At 38.2% G+C, this 24,956-nt stretch overlaps 1 protein-coding gene across 4 annotated transcripts in view; it reads left to right on the top strand.

The window, feature by feature from the left end:
* DLG2 (discs large MAGUK scaffold protein 2) overlaps positions 1 to 24,956 on the top strand; it is a 1,087,547-nt gene that overhangs the window by 758,599 nt on the left and 303,992 nt on the right. For all 4 annotated transcript variants that reach the window (XM_019472611.1, XM_019472613.1, XM_019472612.1 and 1 more), the window contains one exon: positions 17,202 to 17,338. In XM_019472611.1, the coding sequence (XP_019328156.1) occupies positions 17,202 to 17,338 (137 nt within the window). The remainder of the gene's footprint in view (positions 1 to 17,201; positions 17,339 to 24,956) is intronic.

Below are 24,956 nucleotides of genomic sequence, written 5' to 3'. Positions count from 1 at the left end.
TGCAGGTCTGTCATTTTCCTTTTTCTTTCAGTATTCCAAATTCTAGCTAAAATTGTAGTTATCCTTAATGAAAACAAAAGAAAGAATGCAACTTGGGTTCTTTTTTGGTGACAGCTAAAAGTGGTAACCAGATCTCAACACTTGGCAAAAAGATATTTCCTTATAGTATTTTAGCTTTAACTTACTATTTGGTTTTTTAGACCATTTGTCCAACAGCTTTGAAAAACTGCTTTTCCTTTGTCAGTTAGGAGGGTTTTGTTCTGTTTTTTTTAATACTATATTAGCATTCCTAGAAATGGCAGCCTTTCTTTTGGAGTTTAGGTGGAAGAAGATCCTTTGCCATTTGCCGTGAAACAAATTGTGCAGATGACCATACTTTCCAACTGTGCCATCTTAAGATATGAGACCAAGAAGTCCAGGCTCTGGGACTCCAGCGCACAAACATTCTGGTACTGCATGTGTCGCATCAGTGACATGTACAGAGGGCAGCTGATTTGGACATGTAGCAGAGGTTCCTATATTGCGGACGCAGTGACATCAAGCTTCTTGCAGAAGCAAAGTATAGTCCTGCTTTGCCAAAGACTTGTGCTCCCTGACACACAGCTCTTCAACTCTTCTTCTTTCGAGTGAGCAGTAAAGCCATGTGATTTGTGAGACAGTATCACTTCTTTTTCGTTGCTTGCAGAGACTCATTTAAGATTTTTTCATTCAGAAATTCTGCCACTTGGGACAATGGCAAGGTGATATGTTTTTCTCAACATGAAGCATTCGGTGTGCTTGGTAGATGAAAAAAATTCCTGTGACCTCTTCCAGGGTACATTTTGGCTGATGTCATATGAGAAAGGCAAGGAGACAGCTTAATGCCTATGTCTTTAGTGTCTCATTTCTGAGAAAAATGCAACTCTAAAAGCTTAAAAAAGCTAATTATATCTGTGGAGGGAATCTCCTGTGAAATCAGAAATGCTAGCTAATATATCCAAAGTATTCCAAGAGCAGAAAGCTCTCTGTTCATTACCCGGGATGCTGGCTTCTGAATTTTGAGTAGTGATTTATACGAACAAATAAGAAGCCTGCTCTTGGATTCTTTAGAAAGAATTTTGTCCAATCATTATCTTTGATAGGAAGTAACAGTTGCAAAGCAAGATCTTAGAGCTGAATGAAATGTAAAAAAGGGTATAATGACACAAAAAAGTCTTTAGGGTATGATAAAAGATATGTTGCATAAGCTAAAAGAACAATATCCTCAAGGCATGCTACGTTTTTATATTTTGGAAAGTGATATTTGCAATTTTTTTTGCAAATAAGGACATAATAGACTTTTTTTCCATAAACTGTGTTCTGGTTTTTTGTTTGTTTTGTTTCTTATGCAAGACAATGTGTAGGAAGTCTTATGAAATTAATAGAAAGACATCCTAGCCACTCCAACAGAGAGACCTGAAAAAAGGAAACATAAAATTACAGCAAATAATTTAGTAAAGTTGTTTAGTGTAGGCACATTTACATTTTATATACTGTAATTGAAAAAGGAACTAAGTGTAAATGGTAGGCCAGGGGTAAATCTTACCCATAGTCTGTAGGTCGGATGTGTATCATTTCTAAATTCTAATTATTATCAAATGCCATAGCCAAAATTTCTGAAAATTATTTTAAAATAATACTTTTAAATTCTGTTATAGCAAATCACATCCCCTCTGTAATGCAGTGAAAATAACTGTAGTTTAGAGATGTACTTTGTAGTCGCAGAGAGATGTTGAGATAATAGGTGCTTTTGAGGCAAGATATAAAAAGTGCCTACCTTTTTGCTGGCATCAGTTTTCACAGAAAGGTCATCTGTGATAAGGTTACTATCATGATTAAAACCAGCAACAGAGGGACAAGACCTCAGCCTCAAATGAAGAAGGAACAGGCCTGGCAGCACTTAAAGAAGTTAGGTATTTTTACCCTTGCAAGTCCTGATGGTCTTGATCCCAGACTACCGAAATTTAGCTGGTGAAATCTGAGTGCTGACAATGGTTGGTTTTGAACACCTGTGTGGAGAAGGTAAAGTGAAAAACTGGAAAGGATAAGCAGAAAACTCATCTTCATTGAAGTGAACAAGAGGAGCCAAGGGGCTATAAAGTCAGCAGTTTGCTTTCAGAACCCCAGAAGAATACTGGAACAAGTAGGAAATCTCTTTATAAGCACCTAGAAAAAGTTTGAAGAGTAATGATTACCAGAGGACGCCATACTCCTCTTTTGCAACTCTTTTTCACATTTTTCTCAGATGACACTATGTGCTGGCAGGGTTTAACACTGAAAGTGGTCTGAAAAAAACAAAGGTGTAATTCAGCAGGGACAACTGCAAGGTGCTTTCAGCACAAATAATCAAATAATTTACTAAATAGTGCTTAACAGAAAACTGTCGGGAAAACAATCCCATAGAAGAGTATCTAGAACTTTGCTAGCTGTAGCACCTTGTCTTTTACACATCATGCTGTGATGAAACATTCAAATACTATATTGGGATTTATAAATTGAGGTATGGTTTATAAGACATATGAGCAATCCTTTCATCCTTCACAGGTAAAGCCTTGAGCTTTCCACTTCAAGAAGGATGTAGGCCAGTTGGAGGGACTCCAGGGGAAAGCAGTAAAAATGATCAGAGATTTAGAAAGCCTATCCTACAAGGAAAGAATGAGTGATCTGAAGTCATTTATCTGAAATACCAAAGACTTAGAGGGGGCTTACAGGCCCCTGATAACGATCTTCTTGCCTTGCAGCACATCTTTGAAGAGTGAGTTCGCTCTGTGTGCCCCCTAGGGAGGGTGTGGAACAAAATTTAATAGGCAAATTATAATAAACAAGATTTGGACTGGATTTAGGACAAGTGAGGATTGTGATATGATGCATTAGCAGGCAGGTCACCAGGTCTGTAGCATGGGAAATACCTGGGTGCGCCAGACAGCCATTTGTTAGCCATGATGCAACTATAGTTGGTTCTGCCTCAGGTCGAGAAGATAGAGTAAATGATCCATTGAGTTTCTTCCAGCCCCAAGATTCAGTGACCATAACAAAATTTTCTCATTTCACTGCAGTATGAAGACAAACGGTAGGCATAGGGCTATTTAAATCCTGCACCTGCAGAAATAAAGAGGGTGTCTTCCAGACAAAAACCACAAACATTTCCTTTGCTTGTCCTCAACAATAATTTAGTATTTTTGATTTCCCTCTTTTTTGCTTTAGTTGTGGCTAGGAGAGAGAAAACATTTTTAGAAAAGAAACTTTTCCACATGTGAAAATATTAATGAATACTAGAGCAGATAAACTGCAGTCTCAGTCTGCATTTGTTTATTCACATCCAGCTAGGATTTCTCTGGCTTTTCAACTTTTCTGTTGCTCAAGCCAGGATCGTGCTCCTTAGGAAAAATTTGGTCAGATGGGTGGCTGGTTCTTCACCAAAGGCTGTTTTTACAGCAGGTTTCAGTATTTGGAGGCTGGTCAAGACTCCTTTGCTTTGGACTGCACTAAGGCTTTTAATGCTAAGTCTTGACTTCCTATAAAACACTTTTGTCCAGCTCTAAGCAGAGCTGGGTTTCTTTACACCTAAAATTGGTCTTGTAGGCTTTAGGTTCTACATTTGTGGGTCTCACTGGGAATGAATCTTTTCATCCAAACAGCTGACTAAAATTTCCAAGAGGTGGCCCAGAAGTGATCTGGGGATAAATCAACACGTTAGTACATTCATTCTTTCCCCCAGAGTTTGACTTTTCATTAGGAATGCTGTGTACATCGTTCCCAGAGACTGAGACCTACACCCTACCTCTGGCGTTGCAGGGAAGTTCAGGGATTGTTATTAACTGAAATAGCTGATGGAAAGGCCATGCTAATACCCCTCTTAGACCGAACTCCTCAAGGGACTAATAGCGGGGTCTTGTGTTATACTATATCTCATGAAGAGCCCTGATGAAAAATATTAGGGAAACTCTTACTCAGAGAAAATTTGTAGTGCAACTCAGGCTGAAACAATCATATTTAAGCGTTATACTCTGAGTCTCAACACTGCTAAGCACAAGCTCTTAGAAAATCTTTCATGGTCTGGGACCAGTCTGAAAAAAATCTGTATTTCTGAATGCAGATTTCAAATATGGGTTCACATTATCTTTCTAGTTACGTATACTAGAGTACAATTTCCTTAGCAAATATTTAGCAAAATTTCTGAGAAGTCATAGAATCATAGAACTATAGAGTGGTTTGGGTTGGAAGGGACCTCTAAAGGTCATCTAGTCCAACCCCCCTGCCACAGGCAGGGACATCTTCAACTAGAGCAGGTTGCTCAGAGCCCCGTCCAACCTGACCTGGAATGTTTCCAGGGATGGGGCATCCACCACCTCTCTGGGCAACCTGTGCCAGCGTTTCACCACCGTCAGTGTAAAAAATTTCTCCCTTATATCTAGTCTAAATCTACCCTCTTTTAGTTTAAAACCATTCCCCAATGTTCTATTGTTACAGGCCCTGCTAAAAAGTCTGTCCTCATCTTTCTTATAAAGTCACAAGTGTCTGATTTTACTCATTTTACTCTGTGAGAGTATAGGGTGCTTCTCACTGGTAAATAAAACATTTTTGTTTCACTTTGTTTCTTAGAAAATTGCAAGAAAGCATCATCAGTAAACTGAACTAAGGGACCAAAGTACAGTTTCAGGGAAACAAAAAGAGTCAAAGCAAAGTGCAATGACTCATGAATCCATTTTCAGACTGTCTTCACCTTACTACTACAGCTCAGTAAGCACCATCTCTTTTCTTTCTCTATATCATTTATATACTTGTAAATATTTAACAACAGGGCTCTGTAAATCGCATTACATAAAAAACCAAAATTACTTGTAAATTTGTGTCTGATATCTCTCTGCATTTTTTAAAAAGGAAGTAACTGAATGGATGACAGATTATTTATGGGTTGATTGCAAATAGATAAGAGGCTACAAGATGAACTTTGATTTCATTTTGTATTTTCAAGCTTCAACATAATTGGCAGAGAGCTTTTCAAGACAGTATTTCCGTTCAGCTTTGCAACAGGGATAAGAAGATAATGCTAAATTCCCCTCATCAGACGGAGGATGAACAAAAGAAACTGATGAGTCTCTCCCAGACATTTATGGTTGTTAAACATGATCCCAAACTGACAGACTGCTCTTTCTGTCTCCATTTTATTGGTGACATATTATTGAATATTTGTCTAGAAGAGCCATACAACTTAGAAAGCAGTGACCCCGCTGTACTCAGTTAAAGATATATCACCTAATGTTACACAAAGCAAATAGCATACTATTTTGTTTTGCTATTGCAAACAATAGCATTTGTTCATGAATTAGAATGGTTATCTCCTGTGTAAAGTCTGTAAGTTTCAAGAATGAATCTTGATCGGAAAAAATGGCGGGAAAAGCACAGCTTTACATAATACCATGACTTAAAAAAATTAACATCTCATCAAAAAGTAATAATTACTTTAAAACAGATCTTGGTGTGCACATCTACAGGAACAAATGCTTTTAATTTACGTTATTAGGAGGTGAAATAACTTGTGCTGCTGTCAGTAATTACAGTAATTTGTGAAGAAAATTATGTAGGTACTATTTGTTAACGACAGGCAAACTGTGATCAACTGTCAGCATAAATTTGGTTCCTATGCCTGAAACAACTGGTGAACTTTGTGCATGGAAAGTGAACCATATTTCAGCATTTGAACCCAAGTTAATATATAATGTAAAAACAATAGCAGATTCTTTGGATCTTCTCAGTGCAGTGATTCCAGGTTTCTGTAACTGCCTGCTTGTCTCTCAGCACTGCAGAGGAGCCATGGCATGTCATTTTTGTTTCTTTGTCCAAAAGTTACGTGTCTGAATTTATGTGGCATCGGGAATTAAACAGGGACAAGTGAAATTTAAAAGCATGAGCAGTGGGTGAAAGGGAAAAAAAACCTTCAAGATTCTGTCTGAATTGTCTGGTGAAGAGAGGAGACAGTCAGGGGAAAGGGACTTCTCTTGGTTTTACACCAGTGAGATCAAGCTCTGCCATGTTGATCCCATTTCCAGATACTTTTCCTCACAATGAAAACCTTAGAGAGCTGATTATCGGTTAAATATAAGGGAAAATGGCATTTTTAACAGGAGGTGCAGTTAAAATAAATACATCTATAAGAGCATATTTATGGTAATGAGGCTAATTGCCTTAAAAACTTGTGTTAGGAAAAAAAAATGGGACAGCAGAGATAATTTGGTTTCCCACTGCTTTCAACCCATGTGTATAACTACTCTCTGAATTAAACGTTCTCACAAGACAACCGAAGGTGGTTAAATCCAACGTTCTCAAGCCCAGCACTTCTCTTGAAAGAGTGAGTTACAAGTCTGATATTTGATTCTCTAACCAGGAAAGGTTCATAGTACCAGTGTATCTGCCAGAGCAAAAATTGGAGAAATATTGAATAAGCATTATTATGACACGGTTTTCTTCCGCTATAGCAAAATCACATTTGTCTTAGCTCTCAGGAGCATTACAAACCTATGATTGCTAACTTCTCTTTCTCTCTCTTAAGCTTAGGAGAGCATTTTTATTGTTCCCCTTCCTCCCAGTAGGACTCATGCTCTAAAGGCATATTTTTACTGAATTTTTTCAGGTTCATTGCTAGCGTAAATAGCCATTTCTGTCCTGCTCACTTCAGCTACTTGCTCCTGTCCCTGCATCTTTCCTTCTTGCCACATCCCCCAGGTTGAGTTTGCTGAGCAGCAGTGACAATATTACACTGCTCTCTATAGGAGTCACAACTCTATAATAAAGTGCCTTGTACAAAACCGTGCTGCCAGCAAAGGGGACATGTGAACCCAACACCATCCTCAGCTGCCGGCTCTTACTGATGCTATCTCTGTAGACGCTGGTGAATATGCACCTGGTCTGTGATTCAGACTAATTTGTTTGGGTTTTCGTGCCATTTTCAGCTTGCCAATCCATTTGGCTAGAAAATCTTCATGTCTAATACAAGGCAGGCAGTGGGAAACTGTGACCAAAGGCAGGGCGGAGAGCAGAGTTATCTCTTTTGGCAGTAGGGATGCTTTAGATCAGCATATGACAATCATAAAAATGCATCCTGCAACCCCCACCTGGCTTTTTGCTGCTGATTAGGACAACTGGCTGCTTCGAATCATGGAATCATGGAATGGTTTGGGTTGGAAGGGACCTTTAAAGATCATCTAGTCCAACCCCCCTGCCATGGGCAGGAACACCTTTCACTAGATTAAGTTGCTCAAAGCCCCGTCCAACCTGACCTTGAACACTTCCAAGGATGTCTTCTTCATCTGTAGTCATGCATAGTCCAGTTGATTGTTGCTCAAGTGAATGAAAGGGCAGGGGTGAGGATGGGATTAAAAAAAAAAAAAAAAAAAAATCTTGCTAAGAAAAATGCTGCTAATGCAGAAAAAAATAGAATGAGAAAAAAAGGGTAGTCTTTAACAATCCATTCATATCACATTCAGCCATACAGTCACTTATGCTGTGTTTAACATTATTCCCTGCAAGATGTAAATGATCTTATCACACAGGCAGCCAGCCAGATGATGTCTACCCTAATCAAAAATTCTGATTTTTAATGACTCTGGATCCGAGGACTATTTGTCCTTGTGGGTGCACCAAAAATATGCAAAAACTTCCTGCTTGAACAGGAAGTCAACGTGGAAGCACAGCTTCAGTTGTAGGCATATGCAAGCCTGGCGTGGAAATGGGAGAAGAGAAAAGACATTTCAAAAAATCAATAAGCAGTTAATCCTGTTCCTACGTGGCAGATCTTGGATTTCTCTGCTTTACGTCACTAATCTTCACTTTTTGAAAAACATAATTTGACTGTTTTTAACATGAAATGTTTAGACTTGGTGTATCACGCGGCTTTTCCTAAAAGAGCTGAACTGCTTGCTATAATTCTTGGAGTGTCAGTAGATGTCAAAAATGAAATAATTTTCTCTTTCTTGCACTTATGCTAGGGCAGATCTTGGATTTCTCTGCTTTACGTCACTAATCTTCACTTTTTGAAAAACATAATTTGACTGTTTTTAACATGAAATGTTTAGACTTGGTGTATCACGCGGCTTTTCCTAAAAGAGCTGAACTGCTTGCTATAATTCTTGGAGTGTCAGTAGATGTCAAAAATGAAATAATTTTCTCTTTCTTGCACTTATGCTAGTAAAATTGTGGCAGGGGTTTTATATTTGTGGCAGTGTGATTTAATATGATTTTCAGTGAACTTGAATCCTCATTAATGCTTTAAAAATCAGCTTATTGTGAATAATTAGGAATACTGCCTTCTCTTTTCAAGACAAATTTTAAAGTATCCTTGAGAATTGCTGTTGTGCAATTAGGCCACTGCTCATTGTCTGTGCTTTCTGGGAAATTTATTCCTAATTAATTTGAATAAATGTAAAAATATAGAATAAACACAATTCTAATGAGGCTCTAAGTGTATTTTCCTAGATTGCTGTTTCCTTTCTTTTCAGCTACGTCTGAAGGGAATGTATCTTTAGGGATAAATACATGCAGGCAAAAAAAATAGTAATGAGAAAAACATTTAACTGCAAAACTGAATAGACAAGAAGGGATTGTTTTCATTTGCATGTTAGAGAATTTTTTTACAAATTTCTACAAATAGCAGTGCAATTTAACAAGATGTGTTTTCAAGGCTTTATTAAAGATTACAGAAAGATTAGCTTTACTGTTATGATAATGTAAAACCAATGCTTTATCTAGTGTACCTACAGCATGATTGTTTTTAAACATGCACTGGCTGCCTTGCAGGTATGTTAACATTTGCATCACAATCTCACTTTCCCATCATCTCCTTTCTGGCTGGAAAAGTAAACAAGTTTTTTAAGCCAAGGAGTTTAACCCTGTGTCCTGAGAACAGATTCCTTCCTTTCTTGTAACCCAATAGATGTGACTGCAATGTTTGATTTCAATGTCCAAAAGAATGAAAAAGCAGTTGGAAAAGAGTTGTAGTTTAAATTTGTTTCTGAGGCCAGAGCAGAGTAACTTAGCAAAAAATCCCTGGAATATCCAGAAGACTTTTTTCCATGTTCTGGACTCTTCTGCGTTTCTGACTTTTGTGGGTCTCAGATGATGTTGATGAACCCCATGTGTACTAAGAAAAGATGTAACACATTGCATTCCCCTATCTCCGGCAGAAGAGCAAGCTCAGAGAAAGCAATGTTAGGCAGGGAGCTTTCTGGGACATTCTAGCACACAGCTGTTTTGGAACAGGAATAAGGAGCTGTAGGTAGCAGTGTGGTAGCCAAATTTTAAAATTACATGTGCTTCCTAATGGTATGGATAGCAATTTGTAAAATTTGAAATGGAGACTGAAAACCTGCTTAGGTATTCCCGATCAAGGGTACGGAAATCAGCCTGCCATCACTGCCTACTGGATCACCAGCCAGCAGCTACTACCACACTCTCTCCTCTGTTGAGTTTTAGCTGGCTGCCATTCTTCCAAGCCTTTAGTCCTTCAGAGAGCTGTTTGGGCTAGTATGAATGTATATATGCACCAGTGTATTGAAGACATTTTAATCTCTGTGAGATTGTTGTCTCTGTTCTCTCTGTCATCAAGCAAGACGCGAGAACAGACCTCTGCAGATTCCTGCACTGGGCTGCGCAGCAAGATTGTGTTACTATAATGTTTTAAATTTCAATTAAATTTTTCTTTTTATTAAATTAAGAATAGTTAAAAATAAAACTATTTTATTGAAATTTATTTTAAAAATTTGAATTTGCAGTGTTTAAAATTTATGCAGATAAAGGCAGATGAAAGATGAAAAATTTTACCATTTACTTTCTACTAAAAACTCTGACCAAAATCTGTGTCCGTACAGAAAAGTTCTAAGTCCTCTCTCACCGAGGTTATGGAAGGGTCCAGTCCCTCAGAGAGACGTGTCAGCGTTGCTGCACAATCAGTGCTCATTTGCAAGGAAAGGATTTTCTTTGCCTGCTATATAATTACAACTGCCAAACAGCATCCAGTCGTAGCATCTCTCATGAGCATGTTGGCCATACTCTGTGGAAGTATTGTGTGTGCTCTCCAGCTTGATCCTCAGTAGAGGCTGTACTGAAATCGGGCATCTCTGTTGGTTCAGTAGCATGGAAAGGTGATGCACTGGCAGTCAGGATGTAAGGATTAATGAAAATAATAACTATAAAAATGGCTGTGGGCAAGAACAAAGGAACTGTGTAACAACTGCGGGATAAATAGCTGAAGGCAAGAGTATATAATGACACACAGTGTAAAGGAGACAATAATTTTCTCCCTGTGTAAGGTGGTTTCAGAGGATATTCTTCTTACCTGGTGGCACTGTACATCATTTTTATTCTATCTGACATCAGCTGGGAAATAACCGAAAACGCTAGATACCTTGCAAAAAAAAGTCAAAATGATAAGGAAGATGCTTGAAGTTTTTAACCCAAGGCCATTAGAAAGAAACACTAGATGACAGTAGGCTCAGTTAGATTTGTAGGGGCTTGGGCCTTTTTCCCGGTCGAGGCTATTATCAAATTATTGGTTATAAAAAGAGCCCTCTGAAGTGATTTGGGAGCAGGGTCTGAAACAGGAATTAATGATGGCAATGAAAGTAGGCAGCTTTTAAGTATGTTATGAATATCAGTTAAAGTTTTATGAATCATACTGTACTTTAGACTGACTTTTTCATCCACGGAACAAAATGTAGTCAAATTTTATTCATGTAAGCCCTTCTGGTATAAGCTGTCACATGAGTCAGGAATAGGAATTGTTGTAAGAACTCGCTCAGATAAATTGATATTTGAATCTACCCCTACAACACAAAGGAGATGAGAGAGATAAAGTGACATTTCCTATGTTTGGGATTAACACTTTCTCAGGAATTGATTCATGGGATGAAAAATAAAGACAGAAGGAGAGAGGTCTGTAGAGGAAGACCAGTCCATCCTTGTAAAGTTGTATAATTATTGTGAAACATATTTTAATTTTTGTTTTGTAATGTATTTCATTTTTGTGTGTACCAAATAATAAAGGAATCTGCTGTCAATAATGAACACTAATCATAAGTTACAGCTATAACAAGCGTATTAAACTTCCACAATTGTGGGGTGCTACTTTTATATATGTGCTATATCTCTCCTCCAGGAAAACTAAAATTGGCAACTAGAGGCTTGAGAAAGGGGGCAGGGGGAGATATTCCCTGCTGCTCCTCTCTTTATAATTAACCTTGTTTCAGTTTGTTTATTCATATAGCGCTAGATATAACTGTGGTACCTGTCAAAACAAGTCAATCAAATGATATCAGTCAAAGCATTTTATATTACCCATGTTCCTTCCCTCCCTTCAAGTGGAATTTTATTAATTAGAAACCTGGATTGGACTTCATTGCTCCAGGTTTGACAATTTCATTGGTAGGTTCATCAGTATGATACTGTTCTCCCTTTCAGAGGAAAAAAGGGACTATATAAATATTGGCTCTGTAAGCTTAAGTAATTTCAACAATAAAACAACACTGAGCTATATTTTTTGTAATTGAGTGTTGTAGAAGCGGCTGGTCAGTGGAAAGGCAGGAGCTACCTCAGTTTGGGTTCCTCTTTGCCTTGTCCATTTGCTCACAGGAGCATGGCCAATGTGTCATGTCCCACAGCACAGCCAGGCTCGCAGTGCCAGGGAAGGTCCTCAGTGGGGCAAGTTGTTGCATGGGTACTTTTTGGTTCTATTATCTTGTTTTGCTGCCTGAAACGGTTTCATAAAATCTGAGTTCATACAGTATTCTGGAGCAAATCAGTTTGTTTCACACCTGTAGAAAATGATTGTAGCAAAAAGCCATGAGAGGTCATACAGGAAGAGAGAGTGATATTTATTTATTAAATCTCCAAATAAGTTACCCAGTTATGCTCATTCTCTCATATATTTCATTCACTCTTCATTTCACCCACATCCTCACAAGCCCCAGGATGCATGTGCCGAGGTGGTCTGGCTCACTCGTGTGTGACGCAAAGGACGTGGGACATCGAACCCTTACCACATCTCTTGGCATTTTCTTGATTGGCAACCATGGACTAATTTTTGGACAGACGATTCATACCCTCCAGGAGTCCACAGTTGTTATGGGGTGGTCTTTTACATTGAATATTTCTTTCTTCAGTCTCTAAGTCTGAGACAAGGCCACTGCTCATTGCCTGTTTGTCTTCATTTAATAAACACGTCTTTATCGCTATGATCTGCTTTCCTGTTGGGCTTACAGGCAAGAGAATAGCATATGTCACATGCTGTAATCTTGCTGCCAACATCCCACTGTTACAGTACAGGGTCTTCTGCTGACAAGACACCTGTGCTGTGATCTTAACAGAGGCCAGACATTCTGTCCAGGCTTGACAGAAAAGACTCATTTTTAGTTTTATTGCTAGGAATGTTCTGTATTGTCAATACACGTAATTTCTCTAACCTTTGTTCTTTCTTCTAGTGCTTACAGGCACATTTCCATTCATATTTCGTTTGTTTCTAGCCTAATATTTCTATTACAATTCCTATGCATTTTGTGGCTTCACCAAGTTACTCTATGTTCAACAGGTCACTTTGTCAACGTTAAGGCATACTGTGGTAAAGCCAGGAACCCAGCAAGTAGGAATTATGCATTTTATGTCTCTAGAGCACACTGTTTTGGTTAACTACCTGCAAATCACACACTTCTTAATTACATTTTAAGGTTATGACTTAAATGCTACTTTCTTTGGCTTCCCCATTATTTGGAGGTTCCCAGCTAGGACTGTGAAACTCATGTTGGATTTACCCTCTAAAATCCTCATTCTGTTTGCTGACTTAAAATAAACTTGGTTCTCTGTGTAGGATAGTAGCAAAATGCAACATCCCATTTGGGTTATGAGTAAGAGTTTCATTTAATGTCACTTCTTATTAGAAAGCTGACATTATCTAGCTGCAGTTGACCTTTTAGGCTCCCTCTCTGGTTACTGGAAAGTGATATGCCCACAGTGTGATTCATCCCCTGTGTCTTAAACAGTGAGTTTACTATTATCACACAGAGGCACCTGTTGCTGGACTAACCATAGGGGGAGTCTCCATGCCTACTTTTTACCAGAAAAGTAGTTATATTATAACTACTATATTATAGTATAAAAAACATATATTTTTACAAATATAGTGATACATTTAAAACGTGTATCTGGTGCAGCAAATAATGCAAAATAGATGTAAATAGTCACTGGTTACCTTTTTCTGAAATAGCTATGATTGAGACTTGGGAGGCATTTGAATTAGTTTGGCTGTAACATTTCTTTCTTTATGGTTTCATTACGCTTTCAAATGTTTTAATGTGTTGTTTACTGATAATCCAGGGAAAAGATATGAATAAATATCCTTGACTATTGTTAATATCAGCACTTTTTCTGCAGTTTCCAGTTTTGATGGAATAGCTCTTTCCCCTATCCCTTTTCCTCTTCGTGATAACAGTGATGTCTCCTGTCTCGTTCCACTATTACACAAGTTATTATCCACAGGATCAGTGATGAGCATTTGTGTAACCCAGAGGTAGATGAATTTTACAAACACCTATCCAGTGGAAATGGAAGGAAATAGAATTTGATTAATCTTCCCTAGTTTATACATTGACCCGATCTTATATGTGCCCATCCTCTTCAGTGGTTTTGAACAAAACTGAGATTGACTTGGATGTACAGCAGTATTAAATCCAGTTCTCTTTCCTTTTTTCCTCTCGAAGTAGTCTTCTCTTCTTCATACAACTATAGAATCACAGAATGGTTTGGGTTGGAAGGGATCTCCAAAGGTCATCTAGTCCAACCCCCCTGCCATGGCAGGGACATTCCACAACTTCTCTGGGCAACCTGTTCCGGTGTCTCACCACCCTCACTATAAAAAATTTCTTCCTTATCTCCATTCTAAATCTGTCCTCCATCTAATTCCTGTTGTGAGGAAACTGGGCACTCTGTCCAAGCTGAGGTATTGCTGTGAAGCAGACTGCACATTAGCAAAATAGGAAGTGAGAGGGAGGGCATTCCTCAGAGCGACTCCTGATCATCTGTGTTCTGACGGCAATGTTTTCCTAACCACAGGAGTCAATACGAAAAAGGTTCTGCAATTAAATATGCTATTTTATTTTGATTTTTTTAATTCAATGGAGCAATGAAAAAGACCAAGTTTAGAAAACATATCTTGCTCCCTGTGTTCCGAAAGGTTTGAATGATTCTCTGTTTTTAAAATAGAGTAAGAATCTGATATGAGACTAACCTGATGTAGCTAGTGACAAGAGGGATCCACACTAGGGATGCACAAACCTTTCTGAGGTCTTAAAAGAAAACAGAAACCTTCAGTCTAAATGGAGGTGAGATTCTAACTCAGGTTGTGAACTTTTATAGCACTGATCTTCCCACCCACCTCTTCCCACATCCAGCCCCCAGCCTTTCAGAAACCAAGAGCGTGATTCATTTCATCTCTTTCAGATGTCTCTTTGAGATGAGATGAATCATGTTTTAAAAGCCCTTAATGAATTTTCAGTGATTATAAAGGTAGTGTAAGTGATTAGCATAGTTGTCTGATGTCATTTGGCCATATGAATCCTACCGAAAAGTTTCATTGTAGTATACTTTCCTAGTGCTCTAGCAATTAGCGAAAGTCATTTAAGTAAAATTAAATGGGCCACTGTTCCATTCCCCATTCTTCCCAAGAAGAAATCTTTTAAAGAAGGCAAATATGGTTAGGCAATGAAACTAAATCATTATCGATAGGAAAGACATGGAAAATCTCTCTCTTCCTCAGTTGTCTCTCCTACCCACTCTCCCTTTTCTCCCCACAGTATTTCCCCCATCTTGTTCTGCTCTTTTAAACCTTTTTATACTCAGTGCTGGTTTTTTGGATCCCAAAGGCAGACCCTGCTTACAAATACAACGTAGCCCCATGCATTGTAACGCAGCTACATTTTATATAGACTAAAGAAGTAGAAAAAGTTACTCCTTTCATCATTGTAAACTTCACTTTTGTAATGGGAGTAGCATCTGTTAGTGCTCTTTTTTTTGCGGTTTCATATGTCGGTTGCGATACAACCATGCAAACAAACAGCACACACCAGCACCCCACTCAGCACTGCAGAAAATGGAAGGGATTATCTTTGCTACTATTTGCTTATACTGCAGCAGGACCAGGCTGAACTAGGAACCCCTTTATGTAAAATACAGAACAGCTCTGTGGCCAGAAATGACCTTGCCCTTTACAAGCATATGGTGTTAATAAAGGGGAGAGAAGAGGACTGAAGCATACCATAACCTAATCTTCCCAAGGTCATGCCCTTGGTGAGCAGTGGAGCTGAAGAAAGCTCTCTGGCTGCAGTCTAGCCCACTCATTTGCTCTCATCATCATTCTGGAATACTCTCAGATCTTTACTTTACTGGTAGAAGCATATACAGATGTTCTTTGGGTCAAAAGGATGATAATTATGTCACCAAGGAACATTATTCCATCATTGTTCCTTGTCCACAACTAATGTTTTAAAGAAAATTGCTATTCTTGATGTTTTCTTAGAATATATTTTTGCTTCTTTGTTAGTAGTCCCAGGGTAATGAACAAATTCTTCCATGTTGAAGAAAACATAATCTTTTTATCCTTGTAGTTGTCCTGGCAGTAGCACATAAATAGTAACAGTAGTCACCAGCTTTAGCTGGAAATTAAATAAAGCTTTATTTTAATTATCCCATAATTCTGAATTAACTTCATCTGTATTGTTAATAGTCATCTTAATTAATTAAGTAGTATTTCAATTTAAGATATAAATTCAGAAGGGTTTTTTTGTAATTTACTGCTTTGGCACTATCCATTAAGTAGTCCATTATGTTATCTGGCCTCACATCTTTTTTAAGCTAAAATAATGACCAAATGACAATAACGTGAGAAAAAAAAATCAAAAAGATTTAATTCACTCAAAAAAACTTATCTCTTTATTCATACAGCTGCTAAAAAAGCCTGTGTGTATTAAATATACCCTCCCTTAACTTTTATTGCCCAAGCAGTCAGGCTGGTGAGTTTGCAATAAAATGCCAAATTCCAGGCAATTCATTTTTTACTATTGCATTTTACTGCTCAGACTGCAGCTATTTCTAACATGTTTGTTTTAAGAATGACTGAACAGCATAGATTTCATAGATAAAACTAGTGATTATTCTCTAAATAGATATAACTTTTTTCTGTACAGCTAAAAGAGAAATGCCTGGTTGAAGCAATAATCTAAGCAGGTTATTGTCAGTAACAGCTTATTTGTTCAGCTGGAAGTTCCCATTAGCACAGTAGTTTCTGTCTTTTCTCTGACTGAGAGATAAAAATCTTATTATAAATGAAAGCAATAATTTGTCTGTTTATGCAATGTGTCAGAGGATAGGAAAAGTAGGAAAAGGGCAAAACTGTCTTTTTTTTCTTCCCCCAACATCTCTTTGTTTTGCCTTCCTTTTCCTAAATCATATCAGTATGTATTATTGACATTGTTCCAAAGTTTGGCTCTTTGGGTGCTTATCTAGGAATTTCACAGATCACTGAACAGAAGTTATATATGTACAAAGGACTATTGCTTTCTTATTTTATGTATCCATAGCCAAAGATATTTGTGTCCTAGAAAAATATGCGAAGCAGCTTTAAATCCAAATATCTACACCGTTTATCTTTCACTTTCACAGACCCTTCACTGTCGTACTACAAAAACTCGCAAAATCTGCAGTATACCTCTCCACGTATTTTTCAAATTGTGTGGACAATCAGAATACCTTTAATTTTGTTCTGATAGATGGTGATGTATTTTATACAAAAATTTAACAAAATAAACTCCAAGCTTCAGATTTTTATTATTAATCACGGCAAGTTGTGCCATAACTTCTTGACATAGGCTGCACTGGCCCCTGGGGAGGACGAGCCACAGGTATAGAATCATCGCATCTCTACCTTCTTATAATTGTACATGACAAAGAATTTCCTTAATTTATTTCTGTCCCTAACCTTCCAGGGAAAATGAAAGAGTATTGACCCCACAAATATCTCTTATGTTATTTGTATTTCTGTAAAAAATACTATAATTGTATGGTAGATTAAATATATGCTACTCTTGCACTCCTCTTTAATGTTATATATTGTATTGCTAATGTTTTGTTTTCCATATCTTCTCCAGGTCTGGGATTCAGTATTGCAGGAGGCGTTGGAAACCAACACATCCCTGGGGACAACAGCATTTATGTCACCAAGATTATTGATGGAGGAGCTGCGCAAAAAGATGGGAGGTTGCAGGTTGGAGATAGACTTCTTATGGTAAGTATGACAAATGATTTAAAATCACATTTTAGTTGGCTGAAAATTGTTTCATATAAAGACTTTCATTCACCATACATCTTGCTGGAGGTAACCATTACAACTTCTATAGTAATTACGAGTTATATTTCCATCATTTTCATTTTTTCCCATTCTTTATATATATTTCTGAGACTGCAGTTAAAAAAGCATTACTCTGGAAAACCAACATTTTATGAAGAGAAGGCAAGGGGTTATATTACTCTGACAAACCTTTAACTGAGAAGAGAATAAACATATTATGCACATCAGCGACAAGTCAAAATGCACCAGAAAACTTTAAAAGAAGACTTTAGACAAACTGTTCATTACGCAGTACTGATTCTACTGATTGTTTTAAGAAAATTGAAAGATGTGGAAACACGCCACTAAACTCTCACGTGTAGCCACTGTCAGTGGACTATTACCTACATTTCAGTACGTGTAGGAATGCTTTATGTATATGTTCCATATAGATGTTCAAAAAAAATATGTTTTCTGTCTTTTTCCTTGAGGAAGTGTACTTATTCCTCTGATGGATCTCACTTCAGGAAATTCTTCCTGATATTTGCAGTGCTAGTACATTGTTCCTTGTAGATAATTCTTTCCCACTCACAGAGTTTGTTTAATTCTTTGTTGAGGGGGAAATCCTGACCCTGGTGAATCAGCAGAAGTTAATCTATGTCAAGTTGTATTCATGTCAATGCATTTGCATAGATTTCAGCAGGTAGAGAAATATTTTTTGAATGAGTGCCATGAAAAAGATGTACTGCAGTAGCTCTGTTTTGATATCTTAGCAGTAAAAAATTGCCATGACCTTTTTTTCTGCCTGCAAAACTGTGCCTAATTGAGGTTTTCTTTATTTGGCTAGGGACACTGTGTTGCAGTCACATGTGAAGATGATCATTCATTTTATACAGGGTATTAAACAGAACTGGAAAGGCACTTCATTGCTGGGTTGGTGACTCTCTGACTTTTTTTAATTAACCCAAGTGGATAGATAAAACAGCTTAAGGATCAAATGGCATTATCAAAACCAAAGCAAAATTAAACTAGAACTTACAATTTCTTTGGCATTCCTTCTTTACAGGTTCTCAGCACAGAAAAATTCAAGTCACTGTTGTATAATGAAGTTTTGGCTCATTTTTCTATAGAAATGTATATTTGTATTTGCCAAATTAGCACCTTATTTTGTTATTTTGCACCTTGTAGCAAATCTGCTTGTGTTCAGCTGTTGGGTTTTTTTCATTATGAGAATTCCTCACAGTTTTTGTGTAATCTGTAAATTTTTGTTACCTTACTCTTAATTTCTTCCAACACATTTGAGGTAATAAATAACATATACAAAAAAAAACAGATGCAAAAACCCCGCATTCACCATCTCCAGTGTAATTTAATCAGGATGAATATGAATAGAAAAATAATTATTTTATACACCACTATGTATAAATTCATTCTTTCCAGATTTTTATAGGATTTGTCTATTAAGCATCTCTTCTCAGTCTTGGACCTGTGATTTCACTGCAGTCAGATATAGATGTTTCTTCATTGTGACAAGTTTATACTCCTGAATCTGACTTCTGAAAATGAGCAGAGGTCATTCTCAGTGTGTTTGGTGTCTTTATACTGCTTTCCTTTCAGTCTGGACCAGTTCTTTACTTACCATTATCTCCTTTTATCACTGCATGTAAAATCACCAAAAAAATCAATCATAACATTGCTCTCCACTAGTTATGTACTTCCAGACCAAGCTTTTCACTGTTGCATAAGAAAATCCTAGTTAACCTACTCTTTGTATACCTTAACCATTACATTTTTGGAGTTAAATTTACAAGATCAAAATCTGTTTCTAAAATTCGTGCAGATTACAGCCATCTTTTCTGGTTCTCTCCAAGACGGCACCCTGATTTCGTTATAACTTGTGTACCTTCAATATTTTTTCTCTTCTGCTTTGTGAAGTATCTGTCAGTTCATGGCATTAACTTCATGTTCCTTTGTGAAAAGTGAGTGAAAGAATTCATTACTTTCTTTTGGCAGTGTATCAACACAGTATTACCCTTGTCATCTGTACAGTCTGCTTCACTGATTCCTTATTGATTATATATTTGAACACTTCGGTTTTTTCTTCTCAGTAGTACATCCTTTCTTGATCTTTGTTTTTTTCCATCATTTCTCCATAAAATTTACCAGAATTTGTCATCCTTCTGGAATTCTCAGCAGCTGCTGGGGTGCTTGTTTCTTTTTTGTATCTGTGTTCTGATAAGTTTGTGTGAAATGCTTTCAGATCCCAATGAACATGCAAATCAAATGCATTAAAATTTAAGATGTAATAAAAGAGATGCTGCAAAATCAAAACTAATATTGAAATGTAAAACAATTAGGTGTCATCTGAGCATTTTGCAGCTTGATGACCCTACTGTTATTAAATGCAGATTGCTATTAGGTTGTTAAGCATTCAGAAGATGTATTATGTAAATACTGAGCATTGTGATTATTGTGAAATCTATACCAGGGCATGCTATGCAGTTATATTTCTATGGCACTGAGCCTACACTTAAGGCTTATTATCCTGAGCGTTTGCACAGGAAAATGCTCCATTGTAGGATAATCCTGAGGTGCCCATTAGGAAAATTAGTGGAGAAAGCATAAGAGTGCTTAAGCCGAAAACTGAACTCAGTGGTTTTTCTAGGTATATGTGAAAGGAACAGACCAGAGCTCTGCTCCGAAGACTTAAGGCTAGAAGAAAAATACTCCCTTACTATATTCTGGTGGTAATGCCTATGATAAGGTCTACTGCTGCTGCTGGTAATGCCTACAGTGGGAACACGACTGCACTGGGTGTCTCAGCTAGGTAGCTTCTCTTTGAGCTGGAAGGGAGCAAAGGGAAATCACATACAGAGCGTCATAGAATCACAGAATTATAGAATTGTTTAGGTTGGAAAAGACCTTTAAGATCATCAAGTCCAACCATTAACCTAACACCGTCATGTCCCTAAGCACCACTTCTACACGTCTTTTAAATGTCTCCAGGGATGGTGACTCAACCACATCCCTGGGCAGCCTGTTCCAATGCTTGACAACCCTTTAGGTGAAGAAATTTTTCCTAATATCCAATCTAAATGTCCCCTGGTGTAACTTGAGGCCATTTCCTCATCATAAGCTAACATGATAATTCAGGGTTAGCTATAGGGCCAGACCAGGTTCCTCAGGAATTTATCCAATTGAATCTCAAAAATCTCCAAGGATGGAGCTTGCACAGCCTCTCTGGGAAACCTGTTCTACTGCTCAACTGTCCTCATGAGGAAAATACTTTTCCTTATAACCTGTTTGACCCTTTCTTTTTTCAACACATGCCTGTTGTCTCTCATCCTGTTATCACATGCCACTCTGAAAAGCTTAGCTCTGTCTTGATGACCTTCCTGTAAGCACCGGGGTCTGCTGTTAGTTGTGCCCAGAGGCACCTCTTCTCCAGGGTGAAAAAGTGCAGCTCCCCCAGCTTCTCCTCACCAGGCCAGTGCTCCAACCCCAACCATCCCGGTAGCACTCCCCTCAACTTGCTCCATTTTGTTATCTTTCCTATAGTGTGGGGACCAAAACTGAACGCAGTACCTAGCTACAGTCTAATGAGTGGCAACTATTGGGGAATAATCCTTCCCTGGGTGTCCTGGCTCTGCTCCTGCTCATACAGCCCAGGGTGTTGTTGACCTCTTTGCTGCCAGGACACACAACTGGCTCATGCCCAGCTTGCTGTCCACCGGAGCCCCAAGCCCTTTTCCATAGAGCTGCTCCCAGGCTGTCGGTGCCCAGCCTGTGCTGCTGAAGGGGGTTACCCTGTGCCAGAGGCAGGACTTACTCTTTCTCCCTGTTGAACATCATAAAGTTCTTGTCAGCCCCTTCCTCCAGCCCATCCAGGGTGGCAGCCCCACCCTCGAGTATATGGGCTCGCCCTCACAGTGAAGTGTCATCTGCAAACGCGATGAGAGCACACTCCTCACCTCTTCCAGGTCATTGTTAATGATGATCAGGAAGAGCTGAAAAATGGCTTAAGTTATTACCTCTCAGATAATAATTACTTTCTTTTATCTGATACCATCTTCTCACTTTGGAAGAGTTTATCTACAGAATGGATAAATGATAAATCAGTATAAAACTGTGTGTTTTTAGTAGTACAAAACAACACTAATAGCTAGAAGCAAGGTATTCTTCAGGGAAAACTCTAGAAACATTAGGCCTTAAAAGAAAATTTAAGCTAATATTTACTTCTTATAAGTATTAGCTTTTCAAAACTTTGTCTCCTATGCCAAAATACCCTTACATGTTTGGGCCATACCCTGTTGCTTCTTGGCCCATATAGTCAGAGAGATCAGACTTTTGTGGGGTTATTTATTCTTACAGGAAAAGTGATGTTACTCACACACCAAGAGATTTAACTTGGTTCTGTTTTCTTGCTGAAAAAAGAAGGACGAAACAGGAGTCGCTTTCCTTTTCAGAAATTTAGGCTTGCTTTCTACCCAATTCTATCCTGAAAAAAGCATGTTATTGTTTGGTGGTGCAATGAGGTTGTGATTGCACAATTGTTGATGTGTTCTTTACAGGATCCCCTTCCAGTATCTGTTTCTTTCAGATTGTATATGGATGCAGGATCATGTTTGTGTTAAAGTAATCAGAGCATCCAGATTAGCATTTGGTTCTGATCGGAAGTTCTCTTTTAAAATTATTTTGGCTGTCTTGTGGGATGGTCTTTTAGAAAACAAATTGGATTTTATTTAATGAAACTGTGACAAAAAATGTGGTCCAGGAGCATTCCTCATTAGCATTGCATTGCAGCTGCGAACAGGCATTTCAGTCAGCAGACTAGATGTAATGCAAACTAACGCCCTTAAAAGATGTATAGCATGGATGCCATATCATCCAGACCCTCTGTTGCTGTGGATCACTCCTAGTGCCCACATTCTTCACTCAGGTAGGTGCACCCACAGATCCAGAGTTACACTGCTATGCCAGTTGATGGAGTACAGGCATTACCCAGTTAGACTTAAAGGAAGACAACAGTGTGAACAGATAGTACCTGATCTGTAGGTTGTCCTGGCTGACTAGCACAGAGGAAACACACTAGAAAAAATATACTCTGAGGTGGAGAGTGAACCAGTACTGAACCAACTCGGGGGGTTCGGTGGCTGCATCCCTTCTGATGCAGCGCTGGGCTCTGAGCCAGATTTACACTGTCATTGACTGGCCTTGCAATGCTTTAGCTAGCATTCAGACGTAGATTTGCTAGGATCGATCTTTGGATGGTACCCTCTCAATAAGCTTCCCAATTTATTCTTTCTAATAATACTCTCATCTGGTTGTTCCTTCACAGTTTTATCATCCTCATGCCACTTCATTATCCTTGAAAACATATTTTTTTTTTACCAAAATCAGCGTAAACTGGGATTGAAAAATGATGGTTCAATATAGTACAGTGCCACTTGTACTGTGTGTGCACTACACTGCTTGAAGCCTGAACCTCACCACTAAATCTCGTATTTGTCTGTGAAGCACAAATTCTTGCATTTCTCTGTAAAGAGCAGATCTGGTTTAGGACACTTAGCCCATAACTGTATAATAATCTAAGCAAGCTAATTTCAGAGGGATTAACAGACTCTGTCATCTGAAGATAGCCAGTTTCTTTCTATCCAGTGTCCAGCACTTGTACAGCTAACTCAGGAGTCCATGGGATTATAAGTAGTTAGTTAATCCAAACAGATTTACATCCTTAGGACAAGTGATTGGTCTTTAGCACTGAAAAACCTTTCACTTTTCGCAGCCTTTTAAATCATGGAGAGTTTTTTAAAAGGCCATCAATGTTCTAGATTTACAGCTGGCACATCACAGGTGTTTACCGGCAAATGTTCACTCAGGATTTACTCAGGAAAATCTACTTTCTGAATGAAAAGTAGAATGTTACACAAAAGCAAACATTACCACTGGCAAGGTAAAGATCACGTCTTTGTCTCATTCACTGAGTGAATCAAATCTCTCTTACCCTAAATCAATAGAGGAAAGGAATGAATTCCCTTTAAAAAAAGAAAATTAAATAGGACAGACTTATTCCTCCAGAGCTCTTATTCTGTTATCAGCTTATGCTGTTGTGAATGAAGTTATTCTTTAGAGCACTTGTACAGTCAATTTGGGGATTCTAAGCTTTTCACTCTAGCTACTTCTCAGTGCCTTTGTTTTCCAGTATGAATCTAGGAAAACTTCCAAATAAGATCATTCTTGCTTAGGTTTACACTTCATTGCCTTGATTATGCTATTTAGGAAAAAAACACCTCGGTATTTTTATATCTCTTTGGCAACATTTCTTACTGATTTCCCCCATCACTCAAATAGCTTCTTTGATTGGGCTTGTATCTTTAATTTCCTTCTCTATTGCTATATTATTTCTTCCTCTCATTCTTTTCCTGTAATATCACTATGTCTTCATATCACATACTTTCTACTTAAAGAAACAGCTTTCCTAATTTCTTTTTTACTTCAGGTGCTGTTTGCATTTCTGAATTTTCTGTATACGGAACTTTTCCCATTAGAAAAGCCCCACTTGCCCCATGCCTGTTTTCCTTCTGACTCCTCTCCTTTGGCTCCTGTCGCAGCATTTTGTGGCTCAAGCATCCGACTCTTGTAACTAAACTGACCACTCAGATAAATTTCTTTTTTAGCATTTGCCTTAGGGTTTTTTTTTCCCCTTAATTCATTGCTAGTTAAGTTGGCTTCTTAGAGCCAGAAATTTGGCATGCAGTACCCATTCTACCCACTCAGCTCTGATGTCAGCCCTTCTGCACAAAAGTTTCAGCATCTCAGAGGGTTGTATGCCATATACACTTTGATTTCTTATTTTGTGCACATCTCCCACTCTTTATCTTCTTTACCTCTAACTTAACTCTTTTTTTTCAAACTATATGCTCCGCTAAGGTCATCTTGACAGCAGGAAGTGAAGCTTTGGTATGATGCATTGACTGTGCCACAACCACTGAAAAAGCCAGATTTAGTACTTGAAATTCTGTTAAAATAGGCATCTTTTATGGAAATGAGAAAAAACTCAAGGAATAGTCTGTCTTGGAGATTCTGAGAGATTCTGCTCTCTCTATAAATCTTACCGTAAAAAACAACTACAACATCATATTTCCTAATAATCACCATCTCTGGCATGATGTTTCGAAGAATGATATCCAGAGATTTTCTTATGAAAAAAATTACGTACTACAGTCATCTTGCAATAATATCTAGGGAGCTGAACAATATAATTCTTCAGTGTATTCAGGTTTTCATTTTTGTATATCAGAATACATACAGATGTCTTTATTTGTAATCATTTGTTGTGGTTTAACCTCAGCCAGTAACTAAGCCCCACACAGCCGCTCGCTCACTCCCCCACACTGGGATGGGGGAGAGAATTGGAAGAGTAAAAGTGAGAAAACTCATGGGTTGAGATAAAGACAGTTTAATAGGTAAAGCAAAAGCCGCGCACGCAAGCAAAGCAAAACAAGGAATTCATTCACTCCTTCCCATCGGCAGGCAGGTGTTCAGCCATCTCCAGGACTGCAGGGCTCCGTCATGC

The sequence above is a fragment of the Aptenodytes forsteri genome, unplaced genomic scaffold (assembly GCF_000699145.1).
Source record: "Aptenodytes forsteri isolate BGI_AS27 unplaced genomic scaffold, ASM69914v1 Scaffold180, whole genome shotgun sequence".
Taxonomy (NCBI): domain Eukaryota; kingdom Metazoa; phylum Chordata; class Aves; order Sphenisciformes; family Spheniscidae; genus Aptenodytes; species Aptenodytes forsteri.
The sequence above is the reverse complement of the archived record's forward strand: the minus strand, read 5'-3'. Positions and strand labels throughout refer to the sequence as shown.